A 14,171-nucleotide genomic window follows, 5' to 3' on the forward strand; every position below is an offset into this window, starting at 1 on the left:
TAAATCTGGACACAAATGTAGATTTTTTGAAATTTTTATATATTTTTTTACAATTTACATAGTAATCAAAAGCGATGCAGTCGTTTTCTTATTCTGTTATAGTTTTACTCTCAACTATTTTCCTCGCATTCTTTTATAGCTTCAGCTGGATGTTGCTAGTGCTGCTTACAATCGAGAAGTACATTTTTCTGCAGCACATATTTTATTCCCAAAACACAAGAATTTCATTAACCCTTATTAGACGTAGAACAGTTCCCGGTGCTATGTGGTTGAATTGATCTCCAAACAATTAACACACGTACTCAAGCTCGAGAATCTATTCACGTGGAACGACCCTGGCGGTTACACCCCTTTGTAGCTCATGGGTGGTGATAAACTCGGTCAATGTTGCGATCAGTCACCATCTAGCACCGAGAACGGGTCACCGCGTTAGGGCTTCCTCATCACGTACAAACAATCCACTGTGTGATTTTTTTTCCGTAACGTTCCCATTCATTAAACATTTTTAGCTATAAGGTTTAGCTCATTACTTTACTTCAAGCTTTTGCTGTAGCAGCGTTTTTTTTTTTCTTGTTAAGATTTGCTTCGGTATTTTTTTTTTGTTTGTTTCTTGGTATGTTAGTCTGATTATAATTGTGCACAAGTGCAGAAAGCAAGCCATACGTAGTTAGTTTACTGAGTTGGTAGGTTTACATAATGCTGTTCGTTTTGCCTTTAGCGAATTCGTGATCATTTGTTTACTTGCTTTAGCGTTGCTTTTTTTTAATTTATTTTTTACCATTTTCTTAGGGGTTGCATTATATTCAACATTGCGAATTTTGTCTGTGCCGTTCGTGTTCTGATTTCCTTCCTTCAAGTTGTTTCTTTCTAAACTTGACTCATTTTAAGTTATCTCGGTTGGTCTTTGAACAAAACATCCATAACGAAATCGTATGCCTGTCTAATAAAGCAATTGATTCGAAATATCACTAGGTGTAGGGTGACTATAACGTCCGCCTTCTTTCCCACTGTCGTCATCCGGTAAAAAATAAATAGCGTTCCTTTTTCCTGCTTACCTTGTCACATCAATTTTTTGTTTTGCTTGTATTCACTAACATCTCACAAAAAGCTCCTAGATAAAAATAATATTTTCCTTTTTTATAAATATACCTTTGTTGTTATCGCTATTTCTTCCATGTCATATATATTTGTTGAATACATACTTGTTTTGTTTTTGTGAAGGCAAGAAATATTTTTTGGATTTTTTTTTTATATTTACATTTACACGCGTGATTCTGGTGATTCTATGGATTCGTAGGGATGAAGCTACTACTGATGTTGCACAGCTATGGTTGTTATGCGGGTTTCGATAGTGGTTTAACATACGTAGATTGATGCCGGTAAGAGTTTTTTTTTCTATAAGTTTGAATTTCGTATCTGCGTCTAGGGATTTGTCTAAATTGGGGGGAATCGGTTATACGAATAGTGATATTTTCTGTTATATTTTCTCTTCGGTTCAGACCACTAATGACGGATAAATACGATTGATATAGTTGTTTTTGCAATTCGATTCAACGAAATAATTGCGCAAACTGGAAACAAGATTTCAGCGGCAATTCAAAAATGTAATCTCTTCTTTTTCAAGCACTTGATGGATTGTATTCTTTTCAAGTAAGCATCGTACGTCCGGTTGATGTGGTTCGATTTGTAAAATATTCGCTCTTGAGACGGCATCCTTCCAATTTCCTTCGAATGTAAATAGCTTAAGTTCTTAGAAAATGCATTTTTGTCGGTTGTGTAAAGTTCCTGAAGTGGAAGTTAATATTGGTCCATCTTACACAGATAGAGTTGGGCTAAATTAGTGAAATGAAATGTTATGTCGTTCCATGAAACAAAAGGTTTCTTCATTTATTTGTAACACAACATATGAAGATATGTGAACCGCTCTTAAAGAAACAAAAAAAAAATGAGATCTTCCTACATTTACTATTGCAATCTACCTTTCTTGGACCAGAGCTAACAGATAAAACGAACTATCGTCATACAACGCTGGACTCTGTCTCCACAGTACATACATATGTAGAGTACGAAACACATAAAATTACGTAGAGAGCAGTCAATGCAAACTAAACTAAACTTAATTTACCAAATATGTACAGTTTCTATTCCTTCTCAATAATACTTATCCTCGTCTTAATCCTTTCTAAGCCAACCTCACTCTCTCTCGCACGCGCGCTATCTCACCTGCATGTCGCATCTCTCGGGAAGAAATTTAACCTGTATTGAAGCGAATGTTTTTGTTTGTAAAGATACCTTTCCAAGATGGCTGGTTGAAGTTGCTGTGTTTGTAGCGTTCACAAATGCATTCGGTTTTATTTCACTTGGGAATGTTTCCGTTTCATTCCGTTGTTTATTTTTACTGATTTTTTTGTGTTACCTAGCAGGTAGAGATGTAACCGTTGTCGAACAATGAAGGAATGTGATGGTTTCAGAACTTATGTGGACGAAATAGAAGCTAATAGAAGAAAAATATACGACTCCATTACGGGCGTAGCTGAAGGAAAGATGGTAATGATAAAATTCTTCTTGCAAAGAAATATACACAAACAAATATCATATGAATGTAGTGCTAACCAAGTTGTTTAACTTCTGTAGCAAGTGGAAAGTGCAAGAATGCAAAATGGGTACATTCCCAGAAAAGACATTTTTACTTCATCTATCATGACTTTAGAGTACATGCATCATGATATTATGATTCAATTACCACTTTTTTGCCGCTGGAGCAAAAATCATAAAAGACAAATACTAGCTTTATGAATTTGGCCTATGATTTCAAAAATGTTCGTTGGAATTCAGCATACATACGGCATGATATCATGGCTCAATTTTCGGCTTTTCACCTGCGAAATCGAAATTATACATGACAAGTACTATCATGAAAAAAGCGTATGGCTACATTAAATTTCCGTCATGGTTTAAAGAACCTGTGGTATAATTCCATGCCACAAGTAATCTTTTTAATATATGAAAAACGTAACGTTGAGGTTATGTTACGACAAAATGAGTCATGGCATGCTGTTTTTATGGTATATTTATAGAACATAAAAACATGAATTTATCGCTAAATCATGACTCCATTTGCCAGTTTCGAGTTATAGATTTCTTCCCGTTCATGCATCACCTTTCAAAATGCCATTGTCATGCCAAATTCACTAATTGTGGGCAAGATCGACGAATAGGGACCTAATTTACGGAAAACATGTAACATTCGGTCACACATAACAAGATTTAGTCAGCAGAGGCGAATACATTTGAACAAAATTCCACATAAGAATTCTCCCCGAAAACCATTCAGGATTCCTCTACATTTTTTTTTTAATTCGTCTCGAGATTTTTACTGATTTTCTACAAACTTGTATCACTATATTCCTCTTGGGATGTTCACTTGAAATTTAGAGATTTTCTCCGGATTACTCCGAGAGTGCATTCCGAGTGTCCCGGTATTCCAGATGCCATTTCTCCCCAGAATGTGGGCATCTCCGAAAGTTTGTTTTAAACTCATTACGGAATTTCTCCCGAAGGCTTCTGAGATTCCATCTATTTTCCTATTCTAGATGTCTCCTAGAGTTCAACCCGAGATGTCCCACAGGCCACAACATACCATGGCGAGTTCCAAGAAACCAACCCAGGGTTTGCATTAGAATTGCTCTTGAAATGTTTTCGAAAACCGTTTTCGTGACTCCTTCCAAAAGCTCGTTAAAGGTTTTTCCTGCATTTCCTCTTCAAAAATTCTACCAGCATTTCTACTAGAATACCTTTTTAGATTCTCTCCAAAAAACTTCTCGGAGTTTCGCCAAGAATTCGTCTCGAGAATTCTTCCGGAATCCCAGTCGAGATTTCTCGAAAGAGTAATTTCTAGACATTTCCATGAATTCCTCCCGAGGTTTGTCCCAAAATGTATTCACTTTCATTGCCTTTTTTTTTTCAAGAATCCCGTAATTTTCTCCTATATTTCTCCCGGAATTTAAAATGACATTTCTCCAGATATTCCACTCGAGATTTCTATTCTCCCTCAAATAACTTTTATTTTTATTCCAAAATTCCATTCTTGATGTATTTCAAAAATTCTTCTAAAACTTTGCATAGTCATCTATTTGAAACATCTCACGAATAAAATGGGATTTCTACTAAAATTTCTTTCAAATTTTTTCTCAGAATTTTTTTCTGGGATTTTTCCTTTAAATTGAAGTTTTTAACGAGATTTCTCACCAAATTCCAATCTCGATTTCTCCCGATATTGCTGGCTTCTAAGAGTTCATTTTGGAATGTCTCCCGAAGTTGTCTGAGATTTCAATCATTTTCCCACCCTGAATGTATCCCATAGTTCAACACATGGTTCCTTACACCATACCATGGCGATTTCTTCAAGAAACCATTTTAGAATTCGCAAATGTTTTCGCCAATTGCTTTCACCATTTATTTCAAAAGTTCTTTGAGATTTTTCACAATATTTCTCGAAATTCCGTCAGCGTTTCTACTAGAATACCTTTCTAGGTTTTCTCCAATAGCTTTAACCGGAGTTTCCCTTAAAATTCTTCGAAAGATGTCTTCAGGAATCCCAGTCGAGGATCCTCCAAAGAGTAAATTTTAAACATTTCCAAGAATTCTTCTCGAGATTTGTGCCAGAATTAATTTTCTCACGTAAAATTGTTCCATGAATCCAAGATTTACCGGAAATGTTCTCCTTTATTTCTCCCGATATTTAAAGAGATATTTCTTTCGAGATTTATTTAAAGATTCCCGCAGGAATTTTTCACAGTATTCCTCCTTAAATTGCCTTTTAAGTGTTTTCTCAGAATTCCATGTGTGATTTCTTTCAAACATTCTTCTAACATTCCCCATAGATTTCTACTCGAAACATCTCTCGAATGAGATAAAATTTCTGCTGGAATATCTTTCGAAATTTTTCTCTCAGAAAATTGTCTGGGGATATTACCCAAGATTTCTTCCGGAATCTCGCTAGATTTTTTTTTTAAGAATATATTTTATTTGAGTATTGCATGAGCGTTGAGTATTGCCGTCATTATTGTTTGCTCTGTTTTTAACACGAAATTATTGCTGAATCGATAACGTAAAAGTGTAGAACTGTATAATATTTGAAAAATATCGCCTGATTAATTGATTGGTGTATATAGTTATCAGTTACGTTTGTCCCATCTACGACAATTAAGCGCATTAAATTCTCGAGCAGCTATTGCACCGGCCATTCGTTTGTTGTGAAAAAAAAAATGAACAAAAATTGTGGAAAGTGCTCTCTTCTCGTCAGTATAGATACGGATCCCCATACGATTTGCGAAGGAGAATGCGCCAAATCGTTTCACGCAAGCTGTGTTGGTGTGACTGAAACCGATCTATGTGCTTTATCGAGCAATATAGTATGGATATGTGATGCATGCATGGTATCGCTCTGCAAATGGAGAGAACGTATGACAGCCGATATCGCAACTAGCACCGAGCCGACTCATTCCATGGAAGATGAAATTAACGATTTGAAATGTAAGGTAGCTGAAATCGTCCACACACTGGCGGAGGTTGTTGGAAATCCTGATTCAATTGCTCCGTTTCGTCATTCCACACCCGTATCGTCACCTAATCTTCACGAAGGAACAAATGAAACTACCGACAGCGCATCTCAACAAAGTGTGAATAATAGTGATGAGTTTTCGTTGTATTTAACTAATATTGACAGGAATGCCACTGAGGATGATATTAGTTTGATGGTATCGCGGTCCCTAGATGCTCCGATATCAAATTGTAAAGATGTAGTGAAGCTTTTTCCGAAATCGAAAAACATCAATACCGTTGACTATATTTCATTCAAGATCGTACTGAACACGAAACTGAAACCAGTTGCTCTAAATACATCTTCTTGGCCAAAAGGTATAAAGTTCCGCGAGTTTGTTAATCGTTCAAATTACACTTGGAAGCCTTGTCATTGAATATAACTGTTTGTGCACTGTTTTTGTTTGTTAAATAGATTGTTTAGGAGTAAATGGCCTGAAGCTTTTGATTGCTATGTTTATTGATGTATATTGTAATTTTGTGTAGAGCGATTATTATATATTATGTATTGTAAATGATGGATATGATGTATATGATCAATGTGATTAGTAATATGATAATTGTTTGCTAGATTTAAGTACGTCGGTATTGTACGAAATTTAAAGTAGGTTAAGCAATTCAATGAGACCAACACTGGTCAGTTGGATTTGTTAAATAAATACAAATACAAATATTTAGAATATCTCCAAGAATGTATCCCAAGAGGCTTTTGAATTTGTTCCGAAATATCTACCAAAAACTTATCCGAGATTCTTCGCCATGTTTTACCCTATTTAGATCTCGTCTGGTATTCAACTGAAGATTTCTTTCGATTTTTTTAATCTGTATTAACGAGATTTTTAGCCCTAGGCTAGTTCATCTCGGGACCCACGCTTTACTTGCCTTCCGAAGGAAGAACTCACATTTTTGCGAGTTTGTTGGGAGTGGGAATCGATCCCAGGTCCTCGGCGCGATAGTCAAGTGTTCTAACCATCACACCAGGTCCGCTCCACATTTCTTTCGAGACTATTCCAGGAATTTGCTTTAATTTTTCCATGGAAAAAATTCCCGGAGTTTTCACGCATTTTTTTTAGCAATTACTTTCAAAACATTTTTTTTTTGAGATTTTTGTTTGATTTCTAATAGAGACATCTCTCGGAACTTTATCAAAAACTTACTTTTTCAGAGATTTCTCATGAGATCTTTCCGGGATTTATTCTGGAATCTCTTTGAATTTCACTATTTTTTTACGAGAACACGTTCCGGATGTCTTTTGGAATTCATCCCAAGATTTGTTCCGAGATTCCTTGTTGATGTTGTTGTTAATTTGTTTTCCCAAAACATTTTCCGAAATTTTTCACATGATTTGAACATAGATTTTTACAAGTAGGGTATCGGGATGCTTCGTTGGCATAGTCCCCTCGTTCGGCCTATCTCAACGTTAACCAAAAACTCAAACAAACATGCATAACTGGATATCGGAAAAGCTATTCGACAAACAACTGTAACATTTCGTTTCAATTTTAGCACTTTGGAGCATTGAAATTGAATGAAAATGTCACTTTGTTTAGCTTTTGTAGACGCTATGATTCTTCGGCTAAGTGGGTAGTCTATACACATGATCATAAATGGCATGTTTCTGGAACATTTCGAACTGACTTTTCAATAACTCAACATTTGATAAGACGGTCAAAGGCGCTATTTTGAACTTGTATATTTGTTTTCAATGAATAATAAATATTTTACAAATCGAATGTGGGCCGAATATTGAGGACATTTTTTCCACTATGTACCCAAATTTTGGGCCCATCAGTAAAGTGACATCAAGAACACCGAAAAAGTGACGTAAACAACATTGCTTGCATAAGAACCAGAAAGAACGAAGAAGAGTAAAGATTTTGTGTACGGTGACTGTAAAAATCTAACACAATAATAGGGTTGCGTTGTTTTCGTTAATAAATTAGAAAGAACTTTAATTTAAGTAATTTATTTACAGTTTTTTGAAAATTTGGCTCCGAAAATGTAATTTACAAGTAAGATTGGTGAACAAACAGAGATAATACTTCAGCAGAAATATTGAAAAAATGAGATAATAAGTGGTTCTAGTGCATGGAAAGCAATAGGCCAACGTTGTATCCACTTATAGGCCAATTTTTGTACCATAGACCAATGTTGCATACCATCGCATCAACTCTTTTCAACTTAATTAAGTAAATTCTTGAATATTTACGTTAGTTTACTTCCAATTGGTGAAACATGCATTGCCTAGAGTGTGTAATAGGCTCAACATATTATTTCTAGTGCTATTAATTCATGAGTTATGGTCAAAATTGTGAAGGAGGCTTGCAAATTAGGCCAAGGAATGGTACATATACCCTATCAAATCAAAATTTCTGCCGGGAATTCAATTCGGAATTTCTTCTGGAATTCCTTTCGAGACTTCTTCTTGAATTCCTTCTAAAATTTTTACTGGAATTCAACTTATAATACCTCCCGAGTTTTTTGTTCAGAATTCATTTCGAGATATCTCCAACAATTTTCTGAGATTTGTCCCAGAATTTCTTTCGGAATTTCTCCTGTAATATCATCAGAGATAGCTTATGAAGACCCACCGCAGATTTGCCACGATATTCATCTTTCGGAATTCAATTTGGTGGAGCCTCGTAGCCGTGCGGTTAGGGTCACCAAGCTTCTAATCGCACCATGCTATGGGGTGAGGGTTCGATTCCCGCTCCGGGCGATGAAACTTTTCGTGAGAATAGTTTCTTCTCCGTATCCACTGGTGCATGCTCCGTGTGTCCCTTGTCTAATGTTTAGTTTCATTCAGTCTGTACAGCCTCTGGCTGAAGACGGTGTCCGCGTCTTTTTTTTTTTTTTTTTTCTTCTCCAGGTATAATCACGGATTCTTGTCGGGTTTCCCATAAAACTTCATCCGAAAATCTATAGGTTTCTTCCTGAATTTCACTCGAGCCATCTCCCGTAATTGCACTCCTCGTAATTGGAGTCCCATTTAAAGTTCCTCCCACAATTTCTTTCACAAATCTTGAAAATCGTTGTAAAAGTTGTCATGGATTTCTCTCATTGCTAAAACCAAGGTATCAGTAGGTCGGCTCCTGAGGCACTTTCTCCTCCATTTGAGGAATTTTCTCTAATAATTCAACCGGTTTTTTTTTCTTGAATTACTAAAAAAAAATTATCCAGAATGTCTCTCATTATTTTTCCAGCTACAAAAATGTCATATTTTATCCGGATCACCCGATCAGAATGTTATTTTGCGTCTGTTTACACCATTCTTCTCCTTTTTTTACAAATTGATTTATTTTTAACACTTTGGATAGTTCATCACTGAGTTTACACCATTCATTCTGTTTTCCGGATATTTTTTTTTCAGAAAATTTTCTGGGGATTTTTTCAGAAATTTTTCCAGGAAATTCCTCAAAAATATCCTCAGATATTTTTCAAGGATTCCTCCTGGCATTTCTCCAAGAATTTCTCCTGAGATCTATTCAAGAAAATATATAAATAGCAATCTTCCAGAATTCCTCTGGAGATTTCTTCAAAAATTCATCCAGTAATTCTTTCAAGATTTCCTCTATAGATTCCTCAAGCGATTCCCACACAAATACCTCGAGGAATTTCTCCAGGCATTCCTCCAGGATTTTATCCAGGAATTTCTCCAGGAACTTCTCCTGGAATCCCTCCAGGAAATACACCAGGAATTGCTTCTGGACATCCTTCAGAAATTATATCAGCAATTCCTTCAGGAATTTCTCCAGGAAATCCTCTAGGGATTTCTTCAGATTCTTCCAGAAATACTTTCAGGATTTTTTCAGAGAATCCTCCAGAGTTTTCTTCAGGGATTCCTCCAGGGATTCCCTCACGAATATATCCTCAGGGATATTCCCAGCGATTCTTCCAGGTATTCCTCCAGAAATTCCTCCAAGGGTTCTTCCAGGAAATCTTTCTGGAATTTCTCAAGGGATTCTGGAAAATTCTTCCAGAGATTGCTCCGAGAATTCATCCAAAAAATTTCTCCAGGAATTCCGGCTGGGTCTTATCCAAGTGTTCCTCCAGGAATTACGCCCGGAATTTGTTCAGAAGTTTCTCCAGGCTTCCTCCAGCACTCTCGCTAGAGATTTTCCCAGAAATTGCTACAAGGATTCCTCCAGGAATCTTTTCTGGGATTTCTCCAAGAGTTCCCTCAGGGAATCCTCCAGAAATTTATGCAGGATTTTCTCATGAGATCTCTTCATAAATTTCTCCAATAATTAATACAGAAATTTCCCCAGGTATACTTTCAAAAACTCTGCCATGGATTCCTCCGGGAATTCCTACAGAGCTTCCTCTAAGCATTTCTGTAGGAATTGCAACAGGGATTCATCCAGATTTTACTTCAAGGATTTATCCAGAAAGTCTTCCAGGGATTTCTCCGGGAATTCCTCGAGTGATTTCTTCAGAAATTCCTCTCAGGTTCTCTCCAAAAATTCGTTCCGGAGTTCCTTCAAAAATTTCAGGCATCCTTCAAAAATCTTTTCAGGAATGTACCCAAGAACTTTTTCAGTATTACGTGATGATTTCTTAAATTATTTCAAGAATTTGTGGAGAAATTCCTCCAGTGAATAATATTAGAAGATAATTTTAAAAGGATGCATACAGGAACCAGGAAATTCTAGGTTAGTATTCAAAAAAGTTAAAAAAATCAAATACAATTTTCAAAAGATTTTAGCTATAATTTCTTATGAATATTTTGTAAACTTTAACAATATAAAAATCAGAGCAAAATAATGCACGAGTGAATAAAAATTCTTAATCTTCCAGAAATTGGTCACCGCTACCTGCATCACGTTGATTTGTGTAGAGCTTTTTTTAACGTTCTGAACAAAATACAACAGCGTGAGTGCTGAAGGATGAAATAATGATTTCAGAATATAATGTTAATATACTCAATTTCATCGTGCTGCGTTTAGTTATAAAAGCTAGTAGGTACAAATTTGCTAAGGATGCTTGCCCCCACCCCTCTGACCAAAAAGCTGGCTACTCCCCTGGGGGCTTGGTTCAGTTTTATATACAGCAAGCTCTACCGGTGCTGGTCCGGGTCACTGAAATGACCATGAACTCCGGAACGCCTTGACCGAACCGAATTATTTTTAATAGCAGACAATGCGGTAAAATTCCGGTTCGATTCGTGCTAAAATCCAAAAAAAATCAGCCAATGGCAATGCCTTCAGTTAGCCTAGTGGTTAAGGCTATAGATCGCCAATCCGGAGACGGTGGGTTCGATTCCCGTTCCGGTCAGGAACATTTTCTCGTAGCATAGTGTATCATTGTAGTTGCCTCACAATATAAATACAATGCTTCAATTAATAACAGTGTAAGTACTCAAAGAACACTGAGTTGAAGCGAGGCAGGTCAAGTCCCAGTTGGAAAGTCGAGCAATAAAGAAGAAGAATGAGGTAATGCCTTAAAAGTGAGTCAACTTATTTTGCGCACAGACATACATACATATACACATACAGACATCATCTCAATTTGTCGAACTTTTGAGTGAACATATAGGCTTTCCAGTACATTTAGTAAACGAGAAAGGCAAAAAGGAGAACAACGTTTGAAAACTAGAATTTTTGTAGTCAAATCGTATCCAGTAGAATATTTGAATTGATTCTTAGTAATGCTCATTTTGGCAGAGGGATGGCTGCATAAATGGGTATACATCAGAGTGGGTCATCGTTTATATAGAAAAATGAAAAATTCAATGGTATCCCATTAGATCAAAGCTTTTTTGATCCCATTTCAGGACCCAGATAAGTGTGCAAAATTTGGGCACGATCGGTTATGCCTACGTTTTGCGCATCGCGTTTGAAGTTTGTATGGGGTTTTATTGGGTTTCTTGTTGATGTTTAGACTACTGTGATAATTTGAGAATCCACTGAATCATCATTTCCCAGCGACATTTCACACTAATTAAACTGATTTTGTTTACCTGTTGTGCATCCGACGCCCCTGTGATGAACTCAACGGAACTTGTGTATGCCAGCCGCTGCGAAGTCGTGTACGAAATTCGACTGTGATGATAATGAATTTCGGCCGAGTCTAAATGGGTGCAAATGTCGCAATACATAGAAAAACACACTTTTTTGCATTTCTCTCATAACAAGCTCGAATTTTTCTAAAACCATGTAACTGATAAATGAAAACATAGTCTAGGGTGTCCTGAAAAACTTTGTCGAAGACCGCGAAGTGATCTGATGCTTATGAAAAAAGTTATAGCGTTGTCATTGCTTGGCGAAACAGTGTGATTTTGTTGCTATTGTTATTCCTTTACAATGTAAAGTTTACATGTTAAAACATAAACACATGCATGCGGTTCGTTGGTTATAACTATTTTTACAAGCATCGGATCGCTTAGCGATCTACAACAAAGTTTTTCAGAACATCCTAGGCTATCATTTTATAGTATCGGTTAAAAAGTTTCAGACAATCTTTTTCAACTTATGACAAGAATGCAAAAAAATATGTTTTCCCATACAAAATTTCAATTGCAATGCGCAAAGTGTAGACGCAACCGATCGTGCTCAAATTTTGCACAGATACTCAAGACCCGAAACGGAACCAGAAAAGCTTTGATCTGAGAAAACGGTTCCGATGACCCACACTAGTATACATTTCTTCCACCATGCTTTGAAAACTCGAAACCATCACATTTCTTCCAGTGGCTTTTCCTGAACCATCTACTAGCTCCATCATATGGCACATTTTCAGTTATCCTTCTACCGATGGGTTGCTGCATCAACCACTCCGTTCGCCCTATGTTCTAACATAAATGGTGAAAATATAATCTATCTTTCTCTCACGCCTTTATAAATTTCAAACTACCTTACAATGTACCTACACATTTGTTTTAGCTAAGTAATTGCAGCATCCGTACAGAACCTATTCAGTTAACCTATAAAACCAGGTGATCAATCAGCGTACAATTATAAGAACTCTTCAATCACACAATCTAGCTTACCGTGGGTACAGTTGCTTCCGTCACCACATTTGGGCAGCAGTTCCTGCTGCTGCTGATGCTGCTGTTGCAACTCCTCGGCCGTTACCGTAAGTTGCGATGATGTAGTTGCTACGCCTGCGTTAACAGCGATTCGTTTGCAGATCTGACTATTTTTAATACTATCACTGTTGTTGTTGTTGTTGTTGCTGCTGCTGCTGTTGCTTACGATGCTAGTGCTGTTGCTGCCACAGGCTGTTGCCTGTTGATGGTGGTTGTTGACGTGACTGATGTACGATACCATCGTGCTGGACGACTCCGACGATAGCGTGGACGCGATAGATGCTATCGACAGCGACGATAGTGATGATTTGCGGCTGCTGTTGCTGATGCTATCAATTCTACTACTACTACTAATACTACAGGGAGCTCCAGCGGCTTTGGTGAGTGCTATCTTCTGCCAGGCTGCTGGTAGCATCATACGCTACGGACTGTTGGGACACTCGAAGATGTTCTGGCTTATCAGTGGCGACTGCAGGTGCCGATGGGGGATGACTTCCCGTTCCGCGGCATGTGGCCAGATTTCCTAAATTACAATTACGGGGGTCTTGATTTACTACAGGTGGAAATGCGAATGGCAGGGGTTCAGTGTGTTTGTGAGTCGTGTTGAAATGATATTTTTTCGAGGGACGATCAAAGGGAATTGCGTGGACAGAGAAACGGGGTAATTGTACATGTTTTAGGAAACTGAAGAACATTCAACATTATGGTCTATTCAATGGGATACACTACCTGCAGTGATTTTGCTCGTTCTCAGGAACTGGCCTTATCCTTTTTTAGTGAGAACGAGCTCATCAAGTTTTTTAAAGTCGCTCCAATTCCCTTTCCCGGCGTGTGGGAATCTGCCGAATAGCGACCACTCCCCTCAGGATGAGCATCGAGACATTTTTGGTACCGAAGCTGAAAGATACATTTCCAATTACGATTCCGTTTGGTAAACTTCCCAAGAGTAACGTATTTTTTACTTCCGAAAAAAGCTATTTTATTCAATCACTATTAGCCATACATGTATTAGGCCTTTCAAGTGTTTTTCGATGTTATCACTGAAAATCTAAACTCACTCACCTTGCAAGCAGCTTCTATCGTTTTGCACAGTGCCCCGCTAGAAGGTTCACAATGGAACACGTGTGCCACAAATTTGTCCTGTGCGGTGTGCATGATGAACGCACAGTTTTTGATGTTCTTTCCAATTCCCAAAAAGCTAAGGTACCTCACTCGGCATTCGCACAGCAGGCGTGCATCCTGGTCCTGCAATTAATTAAGGTCTGTAACAAAAATGATCGCCAACGTAACAAAGGCAGCACGAACTCACCGAGGTGTTCACACTGATCATACTGGGAGCCACCGATACGTTGACGTTGTCCCAGTTCTCCACGGGGGTAGTGGTCACAAGCTTTCCGATGGCGTCATTCAACACCTCCATACCGGTTGGTTGGTCGACCTCCAGAGAACCGATGTATTGTGCCCTTAGGACCTTCTTCGGTTCCTCCATCGGGGTGGGAAAAGATGCCGCTGAAAGAACAAGAAATTTGTTACGGGAGAAAGT

At 37.7% G+C, this 14,171-nt stretch overlaps 1 protein-coding gene across 13 annotated transcripts in view; it reads right to left on the bottom strand.

Moving 5' to 3' along the window:
* Nucleotides 1-18: 18 nt before the first annotated feature.
* The window catches only part of LOC109420362 (protein Fe65 homolog), a 408,519-nt gene continuing 394,366 nt past the window's right edge, over nt 19-14,171 (bottom strand). For 11 of the 13 annotated variants that reach the window (XM_062860991.1, XM_062860996.1, XM_062860992.1 and 8 more), the window contains 4 exons: nt 13,938-14,137; nt 13,691-13,873; nt 13,358-13,525; nt 19-13,181 (listed from right to left, as the gene is read on the bottom strand). In XM_062860991.1, coding sequence (XP_062716975.1) covers nt 13,379-13,525; nt 13,691-13,873; nt 13,938-14,137 — 530 coding nt within the window. In that variant the 3' untranslated portion in view covers nt 19-13,181; nt 13,358-13,378. The remainder of the gene's footprint in view (nt 13,182-13,357; nt 13,526-13,690; nt 13,874-13,937; nt 14,138-14,171) is intronic. The other 2 variants (XR_009999499.1, XM_029857898.2) reach the window with 2 other exon arrangements.

Source organism: Aedes albopictus, chromosome 3 (assembly GCF_035046485.1).
Source record: "Aedes albopictus strain Foshan chromosome 3, AalbF5, whole genome shotgun sequence".
Lineage (NCBI taxonomy): Eukaryota > Metazoa > Arthropoda > Insecta > Diptera > Culicidae > Aedes > Aedes albopictus.